The sequence below is a fragment of the Anopheles funestus genome, chromosome X (assembly GCF_943734845.2).
Source record: "Anopheles funestus chromosome X, idAnoFuneDA-416_04, whole genome shotgun sequence".
NCBI lineage: Eukaryota > Metazoa > Arthropoda > Insecta > Diptera > Culicidae > Anopheles > Anopheles funestus.
This window is the reverse complement of record NC_064597.1, coordinates 7505983-7517145: the sequence shown is the minus strand read 5'-3', so window position 1 is coordinate 7517145 and position 11163 is coordinate 7505983. Positions and strand designations below refer to the sequence as shown.

The window sequence follows — 11163 nt, the reverse complement described above, 5'->3', positions numbered from 1 at the left end:
GAAGCCGTCCGGAGCCGTCGGAGTCGTCGGAGAAGCTGGAGCCGACCGGAGTCATCCGGAGCCGCTAGTTGACAATGATATAACCTAGATTATTGCATTATCAGGAAATTTTATATAATCTGGTATAAATAACGAGTTGAAATGAAACATTTGCTCAACTAGCGGCTCCGACAACTTCGACGGATCCGGACGACTCCGACTGCCGACTAGCGGCTCCGGACGGCTTCGGACGGCTCCGACGGCTGCGGACGGCTCCGGACGGCTCCAACGGCTGCGGACGGCTCCGACGACTCCGATGGCTCCAAACGGCTCCGGACGGCTCCGACGGCTGCGGACGGCTCCGACGGCTGCGGACGGCTCCGACGGCTCCGACGACTCCGATGGCTCTAAAAGGCTCCGGCGGCTCCGACGACTCCGATGGCTCCAAACGGCTCCAAACGGCTCCGGACGGCTCCGGGCGGCTCCAGGCGGAATCGTGGTTTTAACCTAGCCGGAATCGGAGCCGGAGTTGCTATACTCGGAAGCGGTTCGGAGCCGTGGGTGCGATTCCGAGAACCCATCACTACTAGACACCTTAAATCATTACAACAGTACTGGGGTGAGGGGTTCTCTCTTCGTAACATCTCTGTTACATTCTCCTTATCGTGCCCGCGTGTGTACGGCGACCGAGATTCGCGTTTCAACCCTTGGATGCATTCAGCATTACGTCGAACGAACAGGTTGCGCTACTGGAACGTACAGGTGGCATGAGTGCAACAGGTGGTGAATAGACCTATAACTAGTAAATATCCAAGTGTTGAGTGGTGTTGACTTCACCTACCTACATTTATCAAAAAAAACACACAAATAAAAGCTTTAAAATAAACGAACACAATCATTACGCATGACGTATTGGTTTTTATTTTTCCTCGTTTTGATTAAATTCATGTAATACGACAATGGGTACGTGCATGTACGCTGTCTAGTAATAACAAGGGTAGCCTGAATAGTATTTCCGATGCCTTCTATATGGGCTTTTACTACGCGAGTGTCATTTTGACATTCTCTATATTACTCACTGGTAGAGTGTGTATGTGTTTGTACGTTGAAGATATGTTTGTAATCTTCGTAGGCTAAACCCTATACTGATAAGATAACAACACAACGGCTGCGTTGCGTTACGTGTGAAACAAAAAAATCAAAAACTGAATGTATAATAGTAACATCACACACAGAAGGGGTTTTGGTCAGGTATTTCGTGAGAGCATTTTTGAGGACGCAGAAGTTAGCTAATGTAGGATAGTAATTTTGTGCGCCCAGTAGTGTTGAGATGTAATACCCACACCATCACGCCTTCTGATTGTGGATGGTTTGTTATATAAAATACTAAAAACAGATACGCGTCCTAGCCACGATTAGTCTCGTCCGTAGCCTTAACCTCCACAAAGATGGTGTCGTTCTGGAGATGGGTGGGGGAGAGGACCACCTTATGCGGGATCGCCACGAATCGCTCGGCTTTGTTCGAGTGTTGCGATTTCGTCAACTCAACTTCACGGGTGCGTGATGGGCCGCACTGACCGATCAACGTTACTTTGGCATTTATACGACATGGCCACTTTAGCAGATTGTCATACGGTCCCGAATAGACCACCAAGTGAATCGTGATGCTATTCCCACGAAAGTATCCATGCCCGTTCAGGTTGGCTGTCAGCTAAAAATTTTGTAAATCATGTTTAAAGTTAACGAAACAAAGAACAGTGACGGGGCGGGGGGGCAAACACTCACCTGCAGCTTATACCCGTACGGTGCGTTGGTGAATACCGGTCCCTTCAGGATGACGTTCGACTCCTTCGAATCGGCGAACGCCTTGGCGAAGTTAAAAATGCGCCAGATTGTGTGCCCATTGGATGGCATAGGGTGGCGAACATTTAGCTCCACAATTTGGTTCTGCAGCGAACTGAACCGTTGTGCGCAACAATCCAGCTGACGACGATACGTATCGTTCTGGTCTTCCAGATATTGAATCCGGGTTTTTAGCTCAGATATCTCCAATGTTGCATTATTGGCCGATTCGTTTGCCTTCTTGGCCTCGCCGTCGCTAAAGCGCTTCTGTAAAATCTGCATGGTTTTATATTGAAACGAAACAAAGACGCACAGTTAGCCAATAATTCGAAGTATCTTTACATCAACCAACTCAAAAAAAAAATACGATAGTAACGTACCTGGATCTGATCCTGCATTGCAGCCACCTCATCCTTGAGTTGTTTTTTTTCTATCAACTGGCGTGTTTGGCTGGTAAGAATCATGTCATATATTTTCGACCCCATTTGGTTTGTGGAGTTGCAGCACCGTATCAGCTCGTCCTGCTGTTCGAATAGCCGGTAGAACTTGAGGTTTGCATCCGCTATGGCCATCCGCAAACTTCGGATATTGTTCTCAACGTAGGCGATGATGTCCATGGGTCCGAGCGGACCGTCATTCTCTTCCGGTACGGCAAAGAATCCCTTGTTATCGTCCATTTTGTCCGTTCCACCGTAACTCGCGCGACAGGTATTCAGATGTAGGTGCAAATATTTCCGTGCCACTAACACACCGCAACGGTTCGGACAAACGATTGTTTGCTGACTGCAGCTGAGTAGATGTTCCTGTGGTAAAAGGGTTTTGAGCAAATTTGTTTTTTACAATTAACCGTAAGTATTTTTTTTTCTTTTTTTCATATACTATCATTATAAAACACTACTAATTTTTGTTTTGTTTTATTTATTAGAACGGTCGTATGACTACGCACTGCTAAATTCATTGGAAATCAATCCGAGGAAGAGGTAAATAAACATCTCGAGACGCAAAAAAAAGGCATAATCTAAACAAACACAACCTGAAACAGGAAGTTGCTCTGCTATCTGAGGTATCTTATGACACCTTATTCGTACGACACTCGGGACGTTGTTGTGAGATTTCACTTACCTCGACAACACTATCATCCAACCATTCGCTGCAAAGATAGCAGGAAGTTTGTGAGTATTTCACCAGCCCTTCCAACGTTTCACGCTCCATAACGAATGACTACACCGGGCGGAATTACAACAGAAAAAAAAAATCTTCTCTTGCCTAACAGCCGCGCGCGCAGATATTTTGCTACCATCAGCGTATAAAATGTCGCGAGACGGTTCGGAAAGGCGCAAACCCGTGCTGTCGCGCCCGAAGAATGGCACCGAAATGAACAAAACAGGACCGCGCGCGGTACACACGCTGCATGTATGTGCGCCCCGGTACCGGTGACGATAAAATACTAACATCAACATTCCAATCTGCGATACGCGATAAGCGAATGACTAACCCTTCCATGACCCTGTCTAGTCTCAATCAGAACAGCATCAACATTCTTTTGCTAATATAAACATATAAACAGCTCAAAATCTAACAATTTCAGCAAAAAAAAATCAAAATTAGATTTGGTTTTGGGGGACAATTTGTTTACTTTTGCTCATAACCTTAAATTTGTTTCAAGTGCTTCAGTCATGATAGTTCTAATATGGGGATAAAAGTATTATTGCCAAACTAAAAAAAAACAAAAAATCTAAGTCAAAGTACCATGTTAGCATAATCATCTGTGTTGATCACACACAAAGCAAAACGCTCTAAAAAAAATTTCTTCTACATCTATGCCTACTTTTCGCAATGATGCTCGAGAATCGTTCTCAAGATTCGTGCTTGAAAATAGAGAACTAACGCGCGTTTTCACCACCGGATGTGTTCCGTCTCCTATAGAATTACGATGTCCGATGTTTCACAATACAACACGTTTGATAATTGCAAAATGAAAACTAAAGAACAAATCTCTACCCGAATCTGCACAGATTTCTCTCCAAATCTATTCGACGCCGAAAGCCGGCTCCTATGCCTACTTTTCATAATGGCGCTCGAGCGCAGATTTCTCTCCAAATCTATGCGACGCCGAAAGCCGGCTCCTATGCCTACTTTTCATAATGGCGCTCGAGTGCAGATTTCTCTCCCAATGTAGGCCGGCTCCTATGCCTACATTTCATAATGGCGGTCGAAAATCGTTCTTGAAAATCGAGAACCAACGTGTGTTCTCTCCACCGGATGTGTTCCGTCTCCTACAGAATTACGATGTCCGACCACCAAATCACTAGCATCCATGCGTATTTTTCACAATGCAACACGTTTGATCATGTTTCCAGGAAGATAATTGCAAAACGAAATCTAAAGAACAAATCTCTACCCGAATGTCCACCGATTTCTCTCCAAATCTATTCGACGCCGAAAGCCGGCTCCTATGCCTACTTTTCATAATGGCGCTCGAGCGCAGATTTCTCTCCAAATCTATGCGACGCCGAAAGCCGGCTCCTATGCCTACTTTTCATAATGGCGCTCGAACCATCGAACTAAAAAATCAATCTCTACCTAAATCTCCACAGATTTCTCTCCAAATCTATTTGGCGCCAAAAGCTGGCTTCTATGCCTCCTTTTCACAATGGCGCTCGAAAATCGTTCTTGAAAATCGAGAACCAACGTGTGTTCTCTCCACCGGATGTGTTCCGTCTCCTACAGAATTACGATTCTGACCACCAAATCACTGGCTTACATGCGTACTTTTCACAATGCAAACATGTTTGAACATGTTTCCAGGAAGCTGTGTGCAAAACAAAAGCTAGAGAGCCAATCTTAGCTTGCATCTGCAAAAATTTCTCTCCGAATCTATTCGACGCCGAAAGCCGGCTCCTAAGCCTACTTTTCACAATGGCGCTCCACGCGTGTAGATTCAACTCGTACAGAAGTGCGATGTTTGATCCCCTACCAAACCATTAGCGCATGGAAGCTAAGTAAAATGCGTTGATTATCGATTTTCGAGAACGATTCGTACTTTTCACAATGCACACACATTTCGAAAATTGTTCTCGTGAATAGACGCATGTTTTCACCACCGGCAAAATGTGTGCCGTCTCGTACAGAATTACGGTGTCTGATCACCTACCAAATCACGAGCTTCCATGCGTACTTTTCACAATGCAACACGTTTGATCATGTTTCCAGGAAGCTGGGTGCAAAATTACAACTAGTGAATTTCGGCCCCAATCTTCAAATATGTCCCCACAGTTCTATTCGGCGCACTTTTATCTGTAGCAATAGTTATTCACGATTTCCAGTTCAAATTGAGAGCTAAACTAACCAAGCCGGCACGATTACATTTGAAAAACACCAATTCTGCTTATATTTCTTACGGAACAAAATCACTCACCCAAAAATCTAGCTCCGATTCGTTTCGCGACTCGTAACCAACTGAAGTACTTTTCGCCGGATATAGGCGAAAACACCCGGAAGCGTTCAACTTCGAATCGCGTCCTCTCAGGCGTTGGTGTCACTGACAACTGCGGAACAAACCAAAGAAAATATCTTTTCATTTATTTACTCGATAAACAGCAACAGTTGTTGCGGACAGTACTGTTGCTAGTAAAATGTACGGATTTGGCCTGTTTCGCCATCATGTATATTATGCAAATTCAGATAAGTTTGCTTTTGCTAGCAATTTTATTCTACTTTCTATACGGCAAGGTGTATGACATTTGATGGTTTATGAGCAGTGCCTGTATTAACCTTGGTTTTTTTCCTCTGGTGAAATGTAATGAGTTTCACAAAAAACGAAAGATACGGAACGTAGGAAATAACGATAAAAATGATAAACAATCGTATTATCAATAACAAACTCAAATATTCAATTAATGTTTGCTGAATAAGTTGTTATTATACAACGTCGCACCAGCACCGAACGTCATCAACGAAGTTTGCACCCAACTGTCAAATTTGACTTCTTTTCGTACCGTCAAATTAAACGTCAACCAGCGTTTCAGTTGTTTTGATGTGTAATTTGTAGAAAAGGGGAAAACTGGGAAAACACACATTTCGAGTGGTGTTGGTATTTGTTGGCAAAACAAATATCGGGGTGGTGGTATGTAGGAAGCGCCTAATAAAACAATACAACGTACACAGCTGCGGGTTTTGTGTCAACGTAATCAAATTTTTTTTTGACAATTCCTCGCCGCTATTTCGGGTACAGCAAAGCCTATATTTGAATGTGTCCACGTCCGTACCCGTGTATCGATTTGCTTTCTGTGTTACTGTCCGTTCGATAGCCGTGTGCTCAAGATGAAGGTGACCGCTGGTAAGTGAAGAAGGATGTGCCAACGTCTGCATTTATCGTTTCTAATATGTGCTACACAATTTTTTTGCCAGCTCACAGCAACAACCTGAAGTACCTCAGCCTCGTCACACTCACGCTGCAAAATGCAATCCTTGGGCTCAGTATGCGGTATGGCCGGACGCGACCGGGTGACCTGTTTCTCAGCTCTACCGCGGTTGTGATGGCGGAGGTGGTCAAGCTAATCACCAGCCTGGTCCTCGTGTATCTCGAGGAGGGAAAGCATCTGGGCCGGCTACAGGCCGCACTGCATCAAACGATCATACGGCAACCGGTCGATACGCTCAAGATCTGCGTACCGTCAATGTTGTACATTATACAGAACAACCTGCTGTACGTGTCGGCATCGCATCTGGATGCGGCCACATATCAAGTCACCTATCAACTGAAGATACTGACCACGGCGGTGTTTGCGGTGCTCATTCTACGACGTCGCCTCTTGCCCACCCAATGGGCCGCCCTCGTCTTCCTGGTGGTCGGTGTCGCCAGTGTACAGCTGGCACAGACCGGCGAAGACGGTGGTACTGCTGCGACACGTCAACAATCAATGCCACCAGGCGATGGACCGGCGCAAAACCGGCTGCTCGGGTTCAGTGCGGCGCTCGGTGCCTGCTTCCTGTCCGGGTTGGCCGGCATCTACTTCGAGAAGATGCTGAAAGGTGCGGACATCTCCATCTGGATGCGAAACATACAGCTGAGTCTACTCTCGCTACCGTTCGGATTGCTAACGTGTGCGGTAAACGATGGTGCACAGCTTGCTGCCCATGGGTTCTTCTACGGTTATGATGGGTTTGTCATCTATCTGGTCGTCCTGCAAGCGGTCGGTGGTTTGATTGTGGCCGTCGTCGTCAAATATGCGGATAACATACTGAAGGGTTTTGCCACCTCGCTCGCCATCATCATCTCGTGCGTTGCCTCGATCTATCTTTTCGATTTCAGCCTTTCGTTACAGTTTTCCGTCGGTGCAGCGCTAGTAATTGGTTCGATTTTCCTGTACGGTTACGATCCAGCAAGCAAGGGTACAAAGTCGGTGCTGAGTGTCGCACGGACTACACCCAAAAGCCTAGCCGAGGCGGAAGAGCGACTGCTTGCGGAAAAGGTTTAGAGCGGTGTCTCGCAAACAGTTCCGGTAAGAAGGCGCAAGACTCGAATCTGGAAAATGTTGATTGAACTTTTTCCATAATTATATTTACACTGGAGAACGCCTGAACCGACGGTGTTCGAAAATCTTTATGTGTGTCGGTTTACGCAAGTACGGATCATCGTTTGTTTTTGTTTCTTTTTAGTGATTCAAAAACTCTCTTGATTTCTCAAAAACTCTTTTCTTGGTTCAGAATGAATGAAGTGGCAGTTCTGGCAATATTTTGATACAAAACATTATAGGAAGTAACTTCAAAATACAAAGGGCAGCCTGGTGGTGTATGTGATAAAAGACGCCGGTTCTACACGACAGGACCGGGTATCAAATCCCATTCCGGACTACGTGGTAAAAATAAGTCTTGATACCATGATTTCTGACCATCATCGTGATGATGATACCATGATTTCTGACCATCACGAAGAAAATGAACAAAAAAACGAAGACTTTCCTGCGTAAATGTTTCACCGGAAGTTAATTTTCAAACGTCCAAGCATAAGACGTTCGCCGGCTGTAGCTTCTTTTGTGGTTCGTACACAGGTGAACCACACATCACTGTTAGTCATAGGCAAAAACGTTAGCAAATAAGCAATACTATCAAATGAGCGTCTCTAGCGGGCAATAGTGTGTGGGTAAAATCACGAGGGCCGGGGGGGTGTACTATGAAACTTCAATTTGTTACTTAGCAGAATCGGAAGCTGTATTGTTAGGGCTGTAAGAACGATGCACACGTTAGCAATTAGTATCGAAAGTGATGAGCTGCCTTGTACGATACCGTAGTGCGGTACGGTTTTAATCCTTCAGTTTTAAGTCGATTAGTAAAACGAAAAGGTTTTGCGATACAAACCTTGGTTAACGCCTCGAACGAATGTACTGGAAATTATATGTTTGTGCTTGTCATAATACTATTTCTACGTTTATCCCATTCCACTCTCTTGTCTTGGACGTGGGTGTAAAATCATTACAGAAGGACAGAAAGAGCTAGAGTTAAAGTACACAAAATGGAAGGGAAAACAGTGATTAAATCATATGAAAGCAAACGAAGCAAAAACTTTTAAAAACTATATAGAAAACCTAAACACAACAAACAATTTGTTTGGAAATGACTTTTTCAAAATACCTTAGAATTATGTTTTACTGCTCGTACGCATATACTTTATAATAAACAAAAGGAAAAAAAAACAGTAGATTAAACTCATTTAACTACCTTAGATGCGGTTTTAACGTGTTGAGAATGATTAATGATTGATTGTTGGCTTTTGTCGAAAATAATACCGGCTGTAACTGGACTCTAAGGCTTGTGTATGTCAGCATCATACACCTGAGACAGTAAAAAGGAGTATAGCTGGGGTGTAAGTTCGTTTCAGCACAGTTTAAAAGCGAAATTTGAGCTGAAACCCCCATCTCACGTAGACGCATTATATGATGTCACTAAGCTCACCAATTTCCTTTTCTTTTCAGGTTGATATAGCTCACGGCTAACCTTCCTAGTGGCAAGAATCGTTCCTTTTTGTTTCATTTACGCAATTCTCTTTTAAAATAAATATTTATTAATAAAAATATTTAGTTACTAGGGCTTTTTTATTTTTTTCTAATTAATACATTCGATCTCTGAGCAAGTTTTGTCTTTTTAAAAAAAACATTCAACGGAAAAAATATATTTTTTCAAATTTTTGTTTCTATTTTAATTCACTAGCTTAGTGTTAGTTTTTATTTTACCATTTATCTTGTTAATTTTATGTTTTCTTGAAGAAAATAATTCTTTACTTTTTCTTTAATTTTTTTTTGTAAATAAACAATATTCAAATTAAAACACTTTTGATCCAAATATCATTTTACACATGTTATATATGGTTCGATAATTATTTTTTTTTGCTCAAATAAAGTATAGTTTGTTCCAGTAACAGAAGTAGTGGCATTCTTGTTAACTCACTATTCCGCTGTAGCTTATGTTTTACTTTTATAACTGATTTATTATAGTAATAAAACACCTGCTTGCACATCGTAAAACAATTCGATCGCATGAACAGCTCGCGAGCTATTCATGCATTCATCGTGTATACGTATGTACGCACAGAAAACACACACACACATCCAAACACGATATCGAATATAATTCAATATGGTGCCGAGTGGGTCCATAATGAAGGGCAAATAATGTAGAGCATTGAGCATGTAGCGCGGCGTTTGGATATGTGTTGAGGCCGCATACGCGCGGTGTTCATTTGCGGGGTGAAAAAAAGACTTGAGCGTATTCATTTCCCGCTGATCTCTCGGTGCGTACGGACGTGCGTCTGTCCGTGCCTTGTGCGCTTAGTTGTTTTGTTTTATAAAAAAAAACAGTCTGACACCAAACATAAGATAATTGCAAGCAAACAAAAAAAACACGGTGACACTAATGAACACACGGGATTTTGGTTTCGGCAAGCGGGTTGTTTAGTGTCAAGCAAACGTTTAACAGTGCTGTGGTTTTGAAGTTTTGAAGCAATGGGTGACAGCAGGCAGACACCATAGCCGGCAAAATTTCCTCCGGAACCGTGTTTATACGTGTAAGTGTATGTGTGTGTGTATGTGTTTGTTCATCGGGATTTGAAAGCCCGTTTTCCGCATCATCATCATACCATCATACTGCTCCGTGCGTGTAAATCGTGAATCACTGAAATCCGGGCTGCATGTATAGGTGTGTGTGTGTTCGTGTGTTTGTGTGTATATATATATATGTATTTTTACTTGTGCAACCACCGGTTCGATTTCCACGTGCGGATGTGCGGAAATAGAATTGTGTGGGGATGTAGGAGAGAAAATCAAAAGAAAAATTAAATTTCATTCACCTGAGTGAGTGAACACACAGATTGGCAAACGTAAAGTTGAATCATCGAACATGAGGTTTTTTTGTGCGTGCGGGTTCATCGGAAGGAATAAATTGCATGCACCGTCCGAATGTTGCCCCACAAAATGCTTGTTGCTGCAAAACGGTTGTGCAACAAAGGAAGGAACAAAATCGATCGATCTTCATGCCTGCAATTGGTGGTGTCTTCCTTATTGGTTGTGTATTATACATGTGGCCGCGTGCATGTGTGTATGAGTGTGTTACTAAAATTTTTGTTCAACATCAGCAGGATGGTTCAGAAACACCACACACTCTACCAACTTTCTGTCAAACCCTTTCCCCCACTTCATCGCTTTCGTGTCTTTTCCATCGTCCATTTTGTTGTTGTTGTGTTGTGGCAGTGAAGAATTTTTTTTTGCCGTGTAATTTTGCTGGAGGTCATGCACGACCCACACGCGGTGTGTGTTCATTCTCGCAGGCTTACGGCCCACGTTCATTGGAAGCGCACCACCACTACCATCACAGCGTGTACCAAGGAATGCCGTCAAATAGCTGCTTCCTACGTTCTACCAGAAATTTGCTCGTTTCGAGAAAAAAATGACATTTCCCTACGTTTTTCCCATCCGTATAATGTGGGGGGGTCGTTCCCCTTTTAACTCATGTTAGGGAAAATTCATTTCCATCGACAAATGAGCACTTGTTGGGTGGGTGTGCGTGAGGAAGCAGGTCTGAAACCAGGTGGCCCCGTTTGCACGTATGCGTACGCTGTGTACGTAAGCATCTTCGCAAGCTTATCGTATAGTGTACATGTGTGTGTGCGTGTGTTTGGATACGTGTTTGCATAGTGTTATGGTCATATATTGGGAAATGTTCGAATAATTATACATCCATAAATCGCGAACAAAAAAATACGAACATTATTCTGTTTTTTTTTATTTTGTTGTGTATTGTTTTACAAATATTTTTTTTTGTTTTTCGGTATTGTTCAAACGAGTTGAG

The 11163-nt window shown here is 43.2% G+C and overlaps 3 protein-coding genes across 5 annotated transcripts in view; 2 read left to right on the top strand and 1 right to left on the bottom strand.

Annotated features, from left to right (window-relative positions):
• Positions 1-1030: 1030 nt before the first annotated feature.
• Positions 1031-5267, bottom strand: LOC125761737 (TNF receptor-associated factor 3). Of its 2 annotated transcripts, none has more exons than XM_049423195.1 (4): positions 5240-5267; positions 2202-2624; positions 1765-2097; positions 1031-1690 (listed from the first exon to the last, which is right to left on the bottom strand). In XM_049423195.1, exons 2-4 carry the CDS (start codon positions 2496-2498, stop codon positions 1385-1387), a joined length of 936 nt encoding a protein of 311 aa, XP_049279152.1. In that variant the 5' UTR covers positions 2499-2624; positions 5240-5267; the 3' UTR covers positions 1031-1384. The 2 variants fall into 2 exon arrangements, with proteins under 2 accessions (XP_049279152.1, XP_049279145.1); XM_049423188.1 differs by lacking the exon at positions 5240-5267 and adding an exon at positions 2944-3805.
• A 333-nt stretch (positions 5268-5600) lies between these two features.
• LOC125761751 (UDP-N-acetylglucosamine transporter) lies at positions 5601-8528 on the top strand. The gene is made up of 3 exons (XM_049423207.1): positions 5601-5947; positions 6056-6160; positions 6232-8528. The coding sequence occupies exons 2-3, from the start codon at positions 6145-6147 to the stop codon at positions 7299-7301; spliced, it is 1086 nt and encodes a 361-aa protein (XP_049279164.1). The 5' UTR covers positions 5601-5947; positions 6056-6144; the 3' UTR covers positions 7302-8528.
• A 1042-nt stretch (positions 8529-9570) lies between these two features.
• LOC125761460 (E3 ubiquitin-protein ligase Ubr3) overlaps positions 9571-11163 on the top strand; it is a 37212-nt gene continuing 35619 nt past the window's right edge. Inside the window, exon 1 of one of the 2 annotated variants that reach the window (XM_049422609.1) lies at positions 9571-9883. The gene's annotated coding sequence lies outside the window, so the exon portion shown is untranslated. The other variant, XM_049422613.1, reaches the window with a different exon arrangement.